The sequence below is a fragment of the Kogia breviceps genome, chromosome 7, assembly GCF_026419965.1.
Source record: "Kogia breviceps isolate mKogBre1 chromosome 7, mKogBre1 haplotype 1, whole genome shotgun sequence".
Lineage (NCBI taxonomy): Eukaryota > Metazoa > Chordata > Mammalia > Artiodactyla > Physeteridae > Kogia > Kogia breviceps.
The window spans coordinates 35895009-35913677 of record NC_081316.1 but is presented as its reverse complement, the minus strand read 5'-3'; the positions used below and the strand labels follow the sequence as shown (position 1 = coordinate 35913677).

At 42.5% G+C, this 18669-nt stretch overlaps 1 protein-coding gene across 2 annotated transcripts in view; it reads left to right on the top strand.

Annotated features, from left to right (window-relative positions):
* Positions 1-18669, top strand: part of NELL1 (neural EGFL like 1) — an 866603-nt gene that overhangs the window by 199020 nt on the left and 648914 nt on the right. For both annotated transcript variants that reach the window (XM_059070155.2, XM_059070156.2), the window contains exons 10-11: positions 3480-3553; positions 10389-10488. In XM_059070155.2, coding sequence (XP_058926138.1) covers positions 3480-3553; positions 10389-10488 — 174 coding nt within the window. The remainder of the gene's footprint in view (positions 1-3479; positions 3554-10388; positions 10489-18669) is intronic.

Genomic DNA, 18669 nt, shown 5'->3' with positions numbered 1-18669 from the left:
TGGTCTCATTTGCATGTCCCCAGTGTGATGTGAAGGGCTTCGGGTATCCATTTACATTTCTACTCATGCTAAAAGCTGTTGGAATGGCATCCCAAATGCCCCAGCCACAGGCATCAGAGCCTGACTTACCTTCTGCTTGAATTTCCCAGATATCAAAAATAAGCCTTTTGGCTGTAGATCAAGAGGTTAGATAATGAGGACTGGTGTTAGGCATACGGTGGGGCCAGGAAGAAAGGGCATCATCAGAGAAGTGGGGTGAGGATGAGAAAGCAGAGGAGATTCTTGTGACCTCTGGTGGTGATGCTGAAAGCTGTCCTGAGATAACTTTGTAGATACTTGATATTGTCATCATTCATGCATCCTGCATCAGTGCCAAGGCTGTGAATGGCTGAGGTACACAGCATCATGTTGATGTCATTTGCAGCCCCTAAGGCACTGCCATGTGAAGACATGAAGTTCAGTGGACATTTAATTTTTATACCAGATTGGTAGATTTGAGGGATGGATGTGTCCCCGTGTGTGGTGTGAATGTAAACAGTAAGACACTCCTGTCTCCAGATCGAAGTTCTGGGATGAGTGTCTACCAGAGGATGAGAGGAATCGGGCGAATGTCTTCAGACAGGGTAGCAAGTGTGATCCTAACATCATGGGGGTGGCAAGGTGCAAAAATAAGGAAGGAAAGTCTGTTTCTTTGCTTCCCACCCTGGGCCAAGGAGCAGATGGCAGATTTGACAGCCATGTATTTAACAGAAGTGTCACTCTGGAGCAAGCCATCTTGCCAAGTTGGCAGCAGCTGTGTTTGGGAGTGTGGGAGTTAATTAGGCAGGAATTTCAGGCCCTTGGAGGTATGGTCTCCCCATGCAAGCAAATTGGGGAATCCACACGATCTTTAGGACCAATGAGTCGGAGTCAACTGATTTATCTGGAAAACTGAGGCATAAAAGACGATCAGGGATAATTTTTTAAAATGAAGTGAGGAAGAGGGTCATCTAGAAGATTTTATTGGTTCTCTACCTTGTTGTTGATGGTTGTGCTCTGAAAACCTTGGTATCTGCTTTTAATGTTTGGAATAGCATTGAATAGCAGAAAGAACTCTCATCTGGGAATCAGCAAATTCCTCTGGTTTTTTCTACCAAGGAGGCTCATTAATTCTAAAATTGTTACTAACAATAAGCTCAGAGAGGCACTGAGCCTGGGGCTAGAGGTAAAGTTATGAATAGACATAGTTCCTACTCTCATTGGGGAAACAGAGGTAAAATGTGATATTTTCTCTGTTAGGGCGAGGTCCAGAGTACCACAGAAGCACAGAGTGAGGTCAGTTCTCCAGTGTTAGAGGTCAAGAACAACTTCTTGGGGGGAAGTCAGGCCTAAGTTGAAATTGATGGGTATATAGGATGGAAGGTTACCAGGAGCAGGTAGATGAGGCTGAGTGTTCTGGAGAAGCAGAACAGTATATGCAAATCCCAGAAGTAGAGCGTGGCTGGAGTCTTAAGTGGAGGTGTGAATGTTTGGGAGTTTGGGAGGGAGAGTGAATGCACAGGGATGGCCTTGTGAGCTGACTTCAGGAACTTGAACTCTATTCTGAGGGCATGAGTGACTCATAATGATTTTAAAGCAGAGCGTCCTATTTGCACTTAAAATATATTCGACTGTTGTATGGGGAAGGACTGGGTAAGATTAGACCAGAACATAGGAGGCAAGTTAGGAAGTTTCCTGGTAGACTAAAGAGGAGGGATAGCCTGAGTGAAGGTAGCACCTTGGGGCAGGTGGTGGGAATGGAGGAAAGTGGGTTGACTTGAGCAACTTAAGGAGGGAGCTTTGCAGGGATTTGGGTACTGATTGGACACGGGGCTGAGTAAGAGGAAGGGGTTAGAAGGGCCCTAGGCAGTGGGGTATGGGTGGTAGGTGTGGAGGCTAAGGGTGGATACTGGTGCCATTCACTGAATGCACATACTAGAGAGGCACAGATTTGAGTTAGGTATGTGTTGTTTGTTGCAGGGCAGGTTCTGAGAAGAAACAGACTCTGAAATGGAGATTTGCTCGTACTTTATTAGGAAGTTCAGGATCAGTTCTGGGGTGGGAATGAGATAGTGAAGGAAGCTGAGTTGGGCAGGAGAGGTTGAACTGCAGTGCAGTTACAACAAATAACCTCAGTCATTTCTCCAAGGAGTTGTGGAGCTGGAATGACCCTTGGAGTTATCCTGAGTTGGGGCAAGGGGCCAGGACTTCGCAACATCTTCATCAACCACTCATTGGATGTGGGCTGTGCTGGGAAGGGGCCTTGACTTTGGAAAAGGGCAAGTCCTGGATCACTATTCAGCCGAGAGCTGTTGGTTGTCACATGTCTGGCAGTTTCAGGAATGTGACCTTTGGCCGTGGAGGGGGATCTGGGCTGCACACCATAGTAGCACTGTGGGATCGTGATATTTAGTAAACCAGTGTCTCTGGGCTTTCCTCTTCCTGTGGTCAACAAGAGGGAGTTGGATGAGTTGTTTGCTGAGGTCCCTACATACCTGAACATTCCATGAGTCCGAAGATTGTAGAACTAAGAAACTACCAGATTGAATTCACCTGTTTCTAACAGATATAGAAATGGACGTTCTGAAAGATGAGGTGCTTTCTGTAAGATAGTGAGTTAGTGGTGGAGATCTCTTAGAGTGCGTGTCTTCGCTTCTGCTTCTCCTGAGGACTAGGGCTGAAAGGATCCTCATTTGTGCAGGAGAGGGGTGTGATCAGGCCTTTGCTTTCCTGTTTCTGTGGACGTGGCTGGAGAATCTGGCAGAGATACATTAGGGTCATATCAAATTAACATATTCTGCGCTTGCTTAAAAGTGGGTCAGTATTTATGCTTCTCTGTTAACCTTTTTCCAAGGCCTGTCTCTCCTCCCTGCCCTCCCTGTTAGCCTGTTCAGTTTACCTTTCCAAAGGCAGTCTGTCTAGTACATTTTGATACAGCATTTTACTCACTTGTATTTCTTAGTTGTCTCTGAACTTCTTGGGAACAGATAAGTTAAAGACATGTGCTTCCTATGATCACAAGGAGGAAAAATGGTGTCTTTCTGCATGTGACTGAGGTCCTTATGAGTGGAGTATATATGCAAGTCTGTTCTCACCCAGTCATTTGTTTTATGGCTGGAGTAGCTGAATCAAAGCTATGCTATTATACTCCACGGTGATGACAACCTCTTCTTCCTTGTTTTAACATTGACCACAGCAATTCATGCTCTAGTTCCTTCAGCAACCGCAGCACTGAAGTAGTTGTATGTGCTTGGTGTGAAGGACTCCTGGCAAACATAGTAGAGATGACAGTCCGACTCCCCGTACTATTTCCATGTCTTACTCCAGACATGCAAAGAGCTTTGCATTGCTTAGAATCAGAACATTTATATTCTGTGGAATCTACTGGAGTTGGATGGTGCCCCTGAGGTCATTTTGTTGCATAGCATGACTGCCTGAACTGTTTTTCTGTTTTATTACAGCAAAATGTATCTATGGAGGAAAAGTCCTTGCAGAAGGCCAGCGGATTTTAACCAAGAGCTGTCGGGAATGCAGAGTAAGTTTCAGTCGTATGATCCCCGTTCCTTGTAGGGAAGGAGGTGTGGGCTTTAGGTAGGATTCTGGAATGGAGCATATTGTCCTGAGTGGATCACTGAGGGGAGGGACTCTCTGGTGGGCTTGAGTCCTGGCTGTGGAGTTCCCAGGCACTGTCATTGTGTGGTTAGCCTGTGGTCAGCCGTGGATCAGGTAGCCTTGGGAAAGACTGTTAGGGAAGGAAGTGAGAAGGGGGAAGGGAGCTAGCAGCCACCATGAGTCAGGGAGGTTGTCCGGTGGCCCTGGGAAAAAGGTTTTGATTTGGTGTTGGGGCAATTAGTCTGTGATGTTAGTTGTGGATGGTGCCACCTCTATTCCTAAGAGCCTGATACAATGTTAGACGATGCCTCTGTCTCTTGCCTGCCCCGTCCTGTGTATTTCTCAAAATAAGATGTGTAGAACCATAGATCTCATTTAAGACTGTACTTCAATAAAAAAAAAAATCATTCAACAAACATGCATTGAGCAGCTGCCACTTACAAGCATGGTACTAGATTCTGGGTGTACAACAGTGAACAAAACAAAGTCCTTGTCTTTATAGAATTTGCAGTCTGGTGGGGAGACAGGCAGTAAGATATAAACAAATAAATATACAAGATGCAGCTGAGCCTTGAACAACACATGTTTGAACTGGGTGGGTCCACTTACGCACGGATTTTTTCCAGTAGTAAATACTGTGGTGCTACACTATCTGCACTTGGTTGAATCCCTAGATGTAGAACCGTGGGTACGGAGGAACCACAGGTACAGAGGGTTGACTATACATTATGTGCCGATTTTAGACTGTGTGGAGGGTCGGCGCCCCTAACCCCCGCATTGTTCAAGGGTCAACTATGATGCCAAATTCTATGAAAAATACAGAGCAGGTTGAAGGGGTAGAGAGCTTTGAGGTGGGGATGGGTGGTCTGGGAAAACCTCTCGGAGGAGGTCATATTTGAACAAAGTGCTGGATGAAGTGTGGGAGATGGCCAAGCACTTACTTGGTTGAGGTGCTGTCCTAGAACGCAAGAGTGAGAGACACAGGGAAAGAAGGAAGAGAGGGAGAGCAAACTCAAGGAGGTGCTTCCAGAGCTGCCACTGCCCCACAGCAAAGCAGGCCTGGTTTTGAGGGGCATCTCCAGGGAGGCTGGATGGAACTACGGTGTCTCAGAATAGACCATCTCTCCAAGTGCCATTTCCTATGGCATTTCATTTGCTTTTCGTCACATCCCTGGAGAAAAGAAAGGAGTGTATTTGAAAGGTTGAGGAGAATGAGGCATTTAGAGACATGTTGAAGCTCTCAGGGAACTCGAATCTGGTTCTTTTTGGGGAGCTTCGGGGGGAGGGAAGGCTCCTTCCTGTCTCCCTTCTCTCATTGGCCAGAATCTACCGCAGGAGTTAACTCCTTTGAGCCTCCCTATCGTGTTTCCCATTCGCTCTTTCTTGGCTGCCCCTGGGAATGGCAGAGAGTCCATGGGTCTGGACAGTCTGGCGGGTATGCAGGTGTGGTGGTCCTTCTGCGTCAGTGGGGACTGTGGGGTGGGCTCCTTAGCCTGTGGCAGAGGTAGAGATGGTGTGACAGTGAGGGCTCTGTGATCTCTCAGTCAACCATGGGAGCTTCCAAACCTGGGAGTGGGGAAGCGGGTGGGTGGCCCCCAATGTGCGGCTGGCACATTACCACATAGGGATGGTGGGTGGATTAAATGAGATAAAGCATGTGAAGGACTTGGTTGGTACAAAGTAAGCCCTCAAGGGCTTCCCTGGTGGCGCAGGGGTTGAGAATTCGCCGGCCGACGCAGGGGACACGGGTTCGTGCCCCGGTCCGGGAAGATCGCACATGCCGCGGAGCGGCTGGGCCCGTGAGCCATGGCCGCTGAGCCTGCGCGTCCGGAGCCTGTGCTCCGCAACGGGAGAGGCCACAACAGCGAGAGTCCCGCGTACCGCAAAACAAAACAAAAAGAACAACAAAAAAAAAGACAAAGTAAGCCCTCAACACGTGTGAGCTATTTTTCTTATTCCACATGACCACACATGTCCTCCCTGAATATAAGGCAGATGTCACGTTCTCTGTAGATTGTTTCACTTCTGGGGGAGGGAAGGTGATTTGGACTCTAAAACCCTTACGTTTTTCTTCCATCTCAAGGGAAGTTGGGATGACTAAAGGCAGTCTTACCCACTGTGATCCCACCCTGCGTCTGTCACTCACAACTAACAACCCCCTTTACATATTGGGCAGAAGTAGTGGGTAACCCTGGCAAGGGTCACGATTGTGACTCGATCCCTGTTATCAGCAGGAAGGATCAGGGCAGACACCATCTGAGACCTCTAGAAGATACGGGTGGGTTTTAAATGCCAGCATATTGGAAGTGTACTTGATATGATGATTGGCACATTGTAGGTACTCTCCTTGTTCTGGTTCATCTTTTACTGTTTTGTTTTGTTATGGTTTTATAACTTAGGAAGAAGTTGGGGCGGACAGGTTATTCTCTTTGCATATGTGGTTTGCGTGCATGTGAATAATTTCAGCATCTTTTAAAAAGTCATTAACTTCTTCATGTGTTGTCCTTCTACAGTTATTTACTAAATACTTTATGCACAGAGGGAAGTGTCACTGACAATAATGTTTAACATTTCTTGAATATTTAGTATTTTCTAGACACTATTTAAAACATCTGAAACTTTATCTAATATAAACTTCATAATAACCCTGTTATTAGGTAGGGTTAGGTAGCATTATTATCATCCCCATCTTACAGATGAGGAAATTGAGTCACACATGATCAGAGTCACATAGCTAGTAAAGGAACCCGTTGGGATCTGAACCTGTGTGGTCTGAATCTACAGGCTCCTCTCTTAGCCTCTCTACTGCCAGTCCTGATGGTGTTAGACTTGCTTGGGAATAGTTTGCATTTTTGAATTGTAGAAGGGTGGATTCAGAAGGATTGAATGATCACTTTTCAGTCTATCTGAGAATACCAGATTGGCCAGGCTATGGCTCATTGATTCCCTTGATAAAGGGTAGCATTTATAAAAGGCCAGAGAAGAGCTTTGGGACACATTTAATGGATGTGGTCAGCAGGGAGAGAGGGTGATGGGTGTAGGCTGAGAAGGCCTCGGGTCTCTCTCGGGCAGCCTTTTGCAAGATTTAAGCCTTAGTGCCCTAAGGTACCTGTTGTATGTGATGAATTAACTTCTCTCCTAGACATCTAAAATGGTCCTGCATAAGTGCTATCCTTGGGAGAATTGAGCAAATAATTACTCAAATAATTTCTGTGTTCTATGGTTCAAATACAGATCCCCAGTTGACAAAAGGCTGCCTGGGGACCCATGCGTTTCATTTTCCTGGGATCATTTCAAAGCTTCAGCAACACCAGTTAGATAAGAAACAAACTTTTGTTTTCAATATTTTCGCCAAGTGATTCCAGAAGTTAACATACTGTTTTGTTTTGTTCTGTTTCTTTTATCAAGATGAATAAACTCTCCTAGCAGTCTTGGTCAGTTTTGTCCAGTTATTGCTGCCCTGTGACATAATTTTAGCCTAGCAACTTTTTAAAAAATTTTACTTAAAGATGTGAGTTTTATATGGTATTAGAAATTCAGGTTGAAGCATAGTGATTAGTAAAGAACTTGAAAGTGTTTATATTTGATCAGTGACACGGTGACAGTTACTCTAAATGAGAAAGAATGGATGAATTATATTTTGCCACCAATGCAGAGTTCCAAAGGTCATAAAATAACATACCACAATCAGGAAGGTTTAAAAATGTTAATCATCAGATACTTATTAGAGAGAGTTTGAAAATAAAGTAAAAAATGGTTTGTGCCAAATTATGTGGCTGGACTAAATGGATTTGGTGGCACTTATGTTACTGTAATCACAGTTCATATTATTTTCAAATTCATGCAAAGGGGTTTGTCTCTCTTTGAACATTTGGAATTATGGTCTTACTCATTAAATATGTTAAAGGTTGATTGGAATTGTTGACTGCTTTAATCAGTAGTCAAAGCAACCTTTTATATATTAAAAAAAAAGAGAACCTTTCATGTATAATTATTTTTTAAAAAGCCTTCTGTAGCATTTTTATTTATTTTATTTTTTTAATTCAAGAATTTATTTTTAATGATCATAACCTGTAGAAATCAGGAGAACGGTAATGATGTTTTAAAATACACAGAATTTGAAGCAGTTTGCTGAAGCTTGTTGACACATGACACAAAGACAGGGGTTTTAAATGTTTTCAGATAGCCACCAAAGAGATTACTGCATGCAGATTTTTAACTTGTATTTACAAACATTTCATGTCCAAAGCATTGCAAAATGAGAGTCTTGATTTTTCCCATGTACCAAAAACACATTCACCTTAGATTTCAATGATAAATGTAGTGTTTTTAATATTGCTTTTTTAAATAAAAGCAAATATATACTCAAGATATAAAATTTGGACTATAGAGAAAGGAAGGAAATATAAGGAAGTAAAATAAAATCACTCCAGAATCTCACCGCCTAGAGATAATCTCTTTTATCAGTTTAATTTTTTGACAGCAAGAGTGAAATTGATCTCATCGTCTTAGTTGAGATTCTCCTAGAAGCAGACCCTGAGCTCAGGATTTTAGTACAAGTGATTATTAAGATACTGCTCCTGGGAGGAAGCAGTAAGGGTGTGTGGATGCAGGCTTGGGCAGGGCAGGCAGCTCAGCAAGGGTGCAGTTTTAGGTGAAAGGTCAGAGGTACCCCGATTCACCTGGGGTTCTGAACGTACCCCAGCTATCGTCTCCCTTTGAAGTAAAGAACCTCCCATGCTTGTCAGTCACTGGCTCTGGGCCATGGGGCCGGGGGTTGTGGAACTTGTAGGTAACTTCTGGCTCCCTGCAAAGTGGCTCCAGTGCCCAAAGGGACCCTCTGAGGGTTGAAAGATGAGCCATTAGCAGAAAGGCATTTGAAGTTGGGGGATGGGCACAGTGAACTGATACAAGGGATCCAACAGAGTTCACCATTCATGTTTATGCAAGGAGGCAGTAGATAATGAATAAATACATTAATATTGAAGGATAGAAGTAGAGGCAGCAATGGTAAGTAATTAAGCATTGTGTTTTCCTTTGCATTCAGCTTATGCTGCTGCTGGTGAGGTTATTAACATCCATTGGTTTGTAATAATCAGTTTGATTCCCTGTTGCAAAAGCTGAGGTACAACTGATAGGCATACTGCCCTTAGACTGGTGCTAGCTCTTGAGGCCAGGTGCCATCCAGCGTGGCCTGGATTGAGGGGTGAGAGTGGAATGTAGCTGAAACGGGGACCGTGGGTGAATAGCGGGATCAGTTCTCAGCATCTTAGGGCCAGTTTTAAGATAGGAAAAAAGCAAGAGATCTAGATGCCTTGGGGGACAGATCAAGAAATGAAGAGCAAAAGGGAACAAAAGACACCACAAGGAATGCCTTGGCTGAAATTTATGAGAAAGGAGAGGAAACCATGGTGCCGGTAATCCAGATGATGAGAAGTTGGAAATTAAATTACATTTGACATTTAAAGTTATGTTTATGTTCATATTTACGAATGGATGTGCCTGATATAATGGGAGTTCTGCCAAACCAGGGAACCCTGGAATGACAGCATATCTTGGAGATGGAAAACTCAGAATCTCTCCCATCCTTCCTGGTGGCCCAGCTCCATCCTCTTCTCCCACCTGTGTTGAGAATTACCTTTTGGACTTAAATGAGCTTGCTTCTTGGTTGACTTAACCATGCTATTAAGAATGGGAGAAATAAACTTTTAGATAAACTTTATCTAAACTTTTAGATAAAATAAGGGACTCTCAAACCCTTTTTTTATAGTAACTATTGAGCTGATTTTAAAAATTCAGAGTGAAACTAAATATAGATACTAGTGATGTGAACAAAGAGGATCTTTGGTGAAGTGAGGTCCTAAAGATTCACCTGCTGAATATTTAAAATTTTATTGTAAGTGATTTTATTTATTTCTAGGGAAAATCTAGTGCTCATCTAACTGACTCACTTTCAGTTCATCGTACCTGTATACCTTGGTCCTTGCTGTCCCTCTGCCAGGAAAGTCTCTTCTTCCTTATCTTATTCCATTATTTAGTTTCTTCAAATGTGGCATTTTCTTCATAATTTCTCCCCACTTGGGCAGAATTAATTATTCTCCTATGATGCATTACCATAGCATAATTAGAGCACATTTTTTAAGGACTTACTGTATTATATTATGGTTTCTAGTTTAGGAGTTTTTTTTTTTGGCCCTCCATCCAAAATGTGAGTTCACCAAGGGCAAGGAAGATGTCTCATTTATCTTTGGGTTCACAGTGCTTGTGATCCAGGGCAGTGCCACAACTGTCTCATAAAAGCTCTTGAGAGCTCATTGTACATAACTTCCCAACTCTGTGGTCAGTGATATCATGTTGGTAGCTCACAATGTCTGGTTATTGACACCGGAGAAATCAGCAAATGCTATTAGGGTTCCCCCATCCAATAGTCAATTGTTAAAAATTTACCAGCTCTACATTGTTGGTGACATTCTGCTATATAGAAGATACTCAAAACCCATTTGTTAAAACAAAAAAGAAAAAAAAAACCCAATTGTTGAAATTGAGGCTCTTCTGATACAGAAAGGGAAATTGGCCTTCTCTCTTCCAGGAATCTCATCAGTTTAATCTGCGACTTTGTCATTATCGTGGGATTCCTGGGAGTACTGTTAATTATTGTAGGTTGTTATCACCGCAGGCTGTTAACACTGAGCATTTATGTTTGGATCAGCAACTAAAAATATGAACATTTTTTTGTTTCCTGATTATTTGGCTTGCAGGGTGGAGTTTTAGTAAAAATTACTGAAGCGTGCCCTCCTTTGAACTGCTCAGAGAAGGATCACATTCTCCCAGAGAATCAGTGCTGCAGTGTCTGCCGAGGTAAGAGGGCTTGGCGATGGGGCTTTGGGTGGGGAAGGAGGGCAGGGATTGAAGGTTTAATGACTAGTGTGATGACAAGAACAATTGTCCAAAACTCTGCTACTTAGATATGTGTCTATGCTATTTACCATTCTCAGTTATAGTCTTATCAATTGTAAAATGGGGATAATAATCCTATCTACTTCATAAGACTGCTGTAAGGATTAAATGGGATAACGCATAAGCACCTAGCATCATGCCTGCCACGTGATAAATATGCAGTGAGCGATGGTTCCTATAATAATGATAGTTCCTGCATCATTGTTGCATTTTTTTTCTCATGAGTGGGATTGGGAAACATTCTTATCAGCTCTTTCCATGGGCCAATTCCCCTAACTGCCAGAGGATGACATACACTGAATCCTTACTCATAGATTTATATACAGCTTTTTTACTTCCTGCAAGGAAAAAAGCTTCAAGTAAGTAACACTTAACTGCTAATTAATGCACGAGCAGAAATTATTTTGCTTCCTATTCCTGAAATTTCCCTCTTTTCCAAATTTATTCTTATTTCTTCAAATCCTCTGGATCAAGTATCACTTCCTCTCTGAAACTTCTCACCCAGGCAGAATTAAATAGATTAGGAGAATCTAAAATTGATTTAAAATCTTACCAAAAAAATCCAGTTAAACTCATTGCTATTATTTTAAACCTCTACCCACCATACAGTCTTCTCCACATTCTCACATATCCAGTGAGTTAGATTCTTTTTGGTTTCCCTTGGAAGCTTCTAGAGTTAAGAAGCCAGGAGCATAACAGTTTAGCTCAGGTTATATCCTCTTATTTTTTTCTGTCTTTTCTCTAACACAAGCATTGGCAGATATTTTCTGTAAAGGGCTGCAAAGTACATATTCTAGGCTTTCGGGGACCAGAAGGTTTCCATCGCAACTACTCATCTCTGCTGTTGTATTGTCAGAGTGGCAGAGGTGATAGGTAAATATATTAGTGGCTGTGTTTCATTAAAATTTCATTTTGAGAAACGGGTGGCAGCTCGTAAGTCGCTGACCCCTCCTCTAGTATCTTCTGATATATAAAAGTATATATTTGATCATGGCATGTTTCAGCTTGGGCTGAGATTTCTCTTTGTGGTTAGTCTAAGAGAGCTGTGTTTTGGTAAAAATTTCCAGGAAAACTTAGTACCTGGATAGCCATGAATGGCTGTTGGAATTCGTGGTATGCTGTCAGAGTATATCCTCTGATTTATCTGCTTTCATGGCTACAAGTGTATTTGCAGCTCAGATGCTTTAGAAAGACTAAAGATTGACTGGAATTTCAGAGGGATGCATTTATTGGTAACTGATAGGGTTGTTAGGTAGGTCTTATAATTTAATGCAAAATCCATCACTTGATATTTGTTAAGGTGCCAAGTGGGACTCAGTGTATGTAAATCCTTTCGGATTTATGGTTTCATCGAGCAGGATCATTGATTATCCCACAGAAATTCAAGAAGATTTTCATTGCTCTGACCCAGTTTACAACAGACTGGGTACCACAGCTTCTGCTAGCACTTCTCGGGGATGCAGAAACTTTTTTTTTTTTTTTTTTTTTACCAATGAAGATGCTCTGAGATGTGACATCTCATTGAAAAGTTGACTCATTTAAGGCTCCTGTTGCTAGCGACCTGGTGGCTTTTACCAAAGCTAAGTCAGCTTTGAGGGAAAAGTGGGAGGCAGGAATAGGGCTTCATAGATGCGATCATAACCAGGGCCAATCTGTACAGTTGAGGATTTTCTTCTTCCTCCCACCTGCTTCCTTCTCAGCCGGGAAACTACCGGCTCTTTTATTTAGCAGCTGATGGTTTTTCTTGGAGGCGTGTGTGAGTGAGGGAGTTATTTATGTCCCTTGACAAGTCTGTGTTTTAACAGGAACCAACGTATGTCTTTAGAAGAGATAGGGGAAAGGTGGGGAGGCTCTTTTCCTGGGAAGTGGGTTGAATGAAACCATTTGGGTATATGGATTCTCTTAGGTTTCTCCTATTTATTCCTATCTCAGAATTCAGACCCTAGAATGAAAAAAGCATTATTTTTGACTGAAGCCCTTGTCAGCACCGTTGACTGTCATTACCTCGTTTCCTGTTGACCCGTAGCAGAGAGGAGCCCAGAACATTCAGCCCACTTGTCCACATACTGGGACTTGCTCTGCACATTGGACAATCAGAAAATGAAAAGGATATTTGTCTGGGCCGTGGGGTGTTCTCTTTTTCATAACAATGGAAAATTTATGTGATGATGAACAAAAAAAATCCATCCAGATGCACTCAAAGGTCCATTGTCTTGACCTATGGTCTCCATGAATTTTGCTCTGTGTCTCTTAATTCCAATTTATTTCCCAACAGCATCCTTAAAAGTAGCCTAAGAGTTTCTCACAATATTGTGGGAGATATTTTTCCCCTTTGACTTCTATTTGTCTTTTACCTTTTCCTCTGTGCTTGGGTTTTCTGAGTGGAGTCTTGGAAGATGAGGGGGGTTGGACAATTTTGATTCTAATTAGATTGGGAAAGCCCGCTGGGCCTCTTCTAAGGCACATTATTCAGTTCTCCTTCCCCCTCCTCCTTGCCCCTCTCAAAACCAGAAAGTAATGAAAAGATGAGAAACGCTCAATTTCTATGTAAACTAATTTTTATCCTGCATATGGAGAGGCTGTACTATTTGCTTTGTGGATTGAGACTGTCTCCTGATTGGCAGGCAGCAAGCGAGCAGAGAGAGGTAAGACTGATTACCTGAAATACTTATTTCAGGGATGAGCACAGCGGTGTGATTTCAGCTGTGTGGTTTCTGCCACCCTGATATTATTGATTACAGACATGGAAGTAGCTGTAGCCTCTTTCAATACCTGTACTGAAGACCCTTCAATTAGCATATTTATCATCTCTCTTTGTCTTACTGGGAGTGTCAGGCCTTTAGTCTGAGGGAAATCACCCCTCAGTATCATCGCTCAGAAATCTGAGTCAAAACCTTTCTCATGCCTGCTTGGGGATTTGAAAGTTTTTCCGAGGTTTATTTTCATTAGGTTTAGACTAGAATTTGAGAAAGCACAGATGGTGCCTTTTGCTTTCTGACCCCTGTTGGTTGATTAAATAGTATCCATAAAGCTCTCCAACTTGGAAAAAATAACGCTTGTTTTAATGATTACATTTTATGCATCGATTCTTTGAATGTAGGAGAAAAGGGAGGGATGAAGGTATGTTCCTACCATATAGAATAGTCCTGTCGTTTTCATGTCAATGACTGAACGAAATTATTTTCAATACCAGCTGAAGGCTCTGTTTCATCTGTGAAATAGTGTTAAGAACCATTTTGCAGAGTTATAACTTGTTTCCTCAAGACCTAACGTGTTGGCTTGATTATGAAGCTAATTTTTTTTTTTTTTTTTTTTAACTGAGTCATGCCCATTTTCTGATACGATGGTATGGTGATACAGCTCCCCCCCGCCCCTTGCTTCCATTCAAGGAGAGAGGTGCAGATTATAGCTTTATACTGGGTTTTTCTCTTTGTGGGAATCAGACCTAAGACCTTCGAGTTAAGAGTAACAGGCTCTGGCTGATTTATACTGTTCATTGTATCAGCAGAACTGATATCCAGACTCGGTGCTTGGACACCTTGCCTCTTCAGATCTTGGGTAATGACAAATGCTGTAACTAATTTCTCTACCCTTCAGAGAAAAATGAAGGTAATCAGCTGAACAGGTAGTTATATCCACAGGGCTACTGGTGCAGCCAGGATGCTGTTAGGGACAGAACTGCAGGACAGTTAGGGAAGACACGTGCAAAAAGAATCAAGATGTTAGACGTTGGCAGGGAGAAGCCACTTTGCAGTTGCTGGGGTCCAAGGTCTCAGTCACCAGCGGCACTACCCAGAATAGTCCTAATAACTGGTGCAGTTTGTTTCTGACGCCTCAGGACAGTCTGTGCTGGCAGCATGAAATTTGTTTACCCTCATCATTACCTTGAGGTAATGGCTATAGCAGGAGCTCGTCCACTTAAGCGTAAGGCCACGAGGGTGGAGAAAGGGGAGTGGGCACCGGAGTGACATCTATGCTTCTGCCTTGGAAGAAGTAATAAAAATGTGGATGTAGCCCCAGCAGAAAAAGATTGCTCATAAATTGGCAGTGTTCTCAGTTGAAGGGGGGAAAAAAAGCCAACTTGACTGTGTATTCTCAGGATCGCTCCAGGAAAACACACAAATCATTTGTCTCATCCCAGAATTCTTGCTACACTCCTTAGGGTTTTATTTGCTTCATAATTGGCTCTAATTTTATCTTCAGTGTCGCCAGTGACTTTGGAGGGTTTGGCTGCATGTTTAAGATTTTCAGTGTTAAGAAAAAGTTCTTTCTGACATCTGTTCCCAGTGTGTTTATCTGTAATTTTAATTCATGCCCACTTACCTTGTCCTCTGGCCTGGGCTGAAATTAGTTGAGATTATTTGTACTACTTAAGATTTTATGCCCTTCACTTAAATCCTCCCAAAGAGTCTTGGTGTGGCATGATTTTCTTTTTTTCTAGTCCTCATCATCATCTTAGATGAATTTGTAATTGAAATGGTTTTAGAGGATTTCAGTGTATTTGAGATGGAAAGAGACCTGTAAAAGAGGCACTTAATCAGAAGGTAAACCAGTGCCTATATAGAGGAATGCATAGTGTATAGATGGGTCAGGTCCACTGCATATTGATAGACGGAATCCGATAAAAATACCTGCAGCCGTGGGCCACAGTGGGCACTGGGATGACAGCGCTATATGCTCAACTGTTGAGGATGGGAACAGAGGGCATTTGGAGAAGAGTTCAGTCTCAGGGAGCCCTTGAATTCTATGTTCCTGAAAGTGAGAAAACGGATCCAGGCCCAGGGAGCCTTGGGAAGGAGGCACATTGCCCCAGAGAGAAGACCTGAAACTAAGACCAGGCTGCCTTGGACTGGAAGACCCCTAAGTGTTGACTATTGTAGAAAAACCAATTGCTCTCTAAGAAAGAACCTGCGAGAATCCAGAGCTCTGTCTCTAGTAGGCCCATGCTGATGTTACAACCCTCTGTCCACAGGAGCTAAAAGAATGTCCTCAGCCCTCCAGGACCCAGGCTTCTGTGGTATGTATGTTGGTTGTGGAGTACATTAGGGCATCCTGTTCCCATAAAGGATCTTTGGGCCCTATCCCTCCTATAGGGCGAGTCCATGGGTGGAGCTGTCTCCATACCAACTAGGCACATGGAATTTATTGTACTCAGTTTACCTTTACTCCTTCTGGCTTTCAAGCTGGGGCAAGCAACAATGATATGAGGAGTATTGGCTTTCTAGGATTTGAGTTAGTTTAGAGAAATCTGAGGTGCATTTTCAGATTGTCATTTCAAAGGCAACCTGCTTGACCTCTGGGGGATGCATTAGGGGCAGGAGATGGAGGACACGCAGTGGTGCTCTATGTGGAATCAAACTTTATCTTAGAGAAACTAACTCCTGCCCAAGGGCAGTGACCTTGCTGTGGAAGAAGTCACAGTAGTAAACCATAAAGATGCTTTTCCATCGTTGGATGGAGAAACCAGAGATGAAGCAGAATGGGTGGATGGTTTGCTGTAATTATAAAAAGGTACAGAGTGGGATCTGGAGAGTGGCAGTGTGAGGGCTTCATTACGATGGACAGGATTTATTATATGCAGATTAGGCCAATGGATTTAAAGAAAGCAAAGAGTTTTACAAGTGTTATTGATCTTTCACTGGCAATAGAACTCTAGATTCAGGACCATGAAGGGGAGTCCAAATTTTAGACCTCTCCCAATGAGAGGAGAAAATATGACCCCAACACTTAACGTTTCTTTAGTTTCCTTGATCATGTCGTGGACACACTGATACCTAGCGTTAGGACCCTTCTCTGTGATACATTCCAGAAGTACCTTGCTCCTCTCCATCACAATATTTCCTGTAACCCAACACTCAAGGATAGCCATCCCTGCTAGAGTGTTAGATGAATGAGAGCATGTTTATGATGTTTGTGGCATTTTTGTTATATCCCTATTGTCTAGCACAGTGGCTGGGCACACAGCAGGGGCTTTGTATTTGTCAAATGAATGAATGGTACCTCTGCCAGGAACTAAAATTAAGGAGGTGGTTGGAATAAAACCTGGAATCCCATTTCAGCAGATTGTGTGTCTTCCTCTGAGCATCTGCTCATTTCCACCACTCGAGTGTAAATAAGCTCCAAGTGGGTCTTACTCATCTTGGTATCTCATCCATGGATGGTGTTCTGTTGTGTGATGTTATTTTTCTTCTGAGTTTGAGTCCCCAAGCAGCAAGTAATAATGGACTGTGTCTTGGGGAAAGAAATAATGTTTGTTCCTTTGGAAAGATTCAAGACATGTCAGGGACTAGAAATTGCTAATGACTGATGGAGTACTGGTCTCTTCAGGTCAGGGTTGGCGTTCCTTGAATGTCCCTTAATGATTAAAATTATGGCTGGGAGGTCGTGTAGAGTGGTGGAGAGAGACTGGGTATTAGAATGATATTTGGGTTTATATTTCTCTTTCACCCATGGCCTGCTAGCTACGTGACCACAAGGAAGGTAATTAACATTTTTAAGCCTTGGTTTATTCATCTTTAAAACACTCTTAATTCTAGTTTTGGAAGATTTAGGATTTAGTCATTAGCTCTACAAATATTGGAGTGTTTATAATGTGTTGGATATTGCCTTAGGCACAAGGGAAACAAACTCACAGGGTCCTTTCCCTTGAAGAAGTGAACTTCTCATGTGAAGACAGACATTCAACAAATAAACACAGAAATTAACATGTAATTAGTAAGAGTGATACCTGCTATACACAAGAAGAATAGGGTGGTATGGGAGAGAGTAATGGGATTTTCTTTAGACCTGAGGGACAAGAAAGCCTTCTCTGAATAGATTATATTTAAGCTGGGACTTGACGACTGAGTAGAAATTATTCTGTCAGGGATGTTTCATAATGTTCTGAGTTGGTGGGACAAGCTTGCAAAGATCCTGAATCAGAAAAGAGACTGGAGTACTAGAGGAATTAAAACAAAGGCTGATACAATTGGAGGGAAATGACAGAGGGAGAGGAGAGCCTTGTTTGTTGTTTCAAATCAAAGTTAAGGATTTTGTATTTTTTCTTAAGTAAAATGGGAAACCCTCACAAGATTTTTAAGAGGGATTGTGACATGACCCCATCTGTTTTATTTATTTATTTATTTATTTAGGCTGTGCTGGGTCTTTGTTGCGGCATGAGGGCTTCTCAGTTGCGGCATGCGGACTCTTAGTTGTGGCATGCGGGACCTAGTTCCCTGACCAGAGATTGAACCCAGGCCCCCTGCATTGGGAGCATGGAGTCTTACCCACTGGTCCACCAGGGAACTCCCCCAATCTATGTTTTAAAAGGATTTGTTTGTGAGGAAAATGGGTTAGGGACAGGCAAAAAGGGGAACAGGAAGGCAAATAAGATGCTATCCATTTGAGAGATGATAGTTTGGAGTAGGATGAGTTTTTCTTCTTGCAGTGGAGTGGGGGAGAAAGAGATAGATTCCAGAGATATTCATGAAATAAAATTAACAGAACTTGGCAAGGGCCAGTATTTGAAGAGAGAGGACAAAGATGGCTCCAGAAAAAAAAAAAGAAAGAAAGAAAAATGATTTAAGTGGATACAGGTCCTGCAGATGGTTATGGAGAACTTGGAGAGCATGGATTTTGGAATTAAGATCAAGAGTTCAGTTTCATATGGATGAGCTGTGAGACAACTGTGAGGACATCCAAATGAAATGTCAAGTGGGCTATGGCTATAGTGACATAAAATACAATATGTAAAGTGAGACATGCAAGACAGTGTTATTGCTTTTAGAGGGCCATGTGAGCCTTTATTATTGCTTCGAGAGAAGCTTGGATGTTCTCAGCCACAGGCCAGAAGAGATTGAGCACAAGAATTGGCCTAGTCTCAATTTTTCTTAAGAACAGATTGGCAGAGCCTGCAGTTGGGTCCTAAATGGACCTATTTAAAAAAATTTTATAGGGCATAGCAGGAGTTGAGATCCACAAACATCATCAGAGAATGATCATTAGTAGTTGTTTATGCCCCAAAGTATTTAAATCATAGAATAATAATTTTCTTAGTGGTCTTAACAAGAACTTGAGTCAAATCATAACTCTCCCACTTCCTGG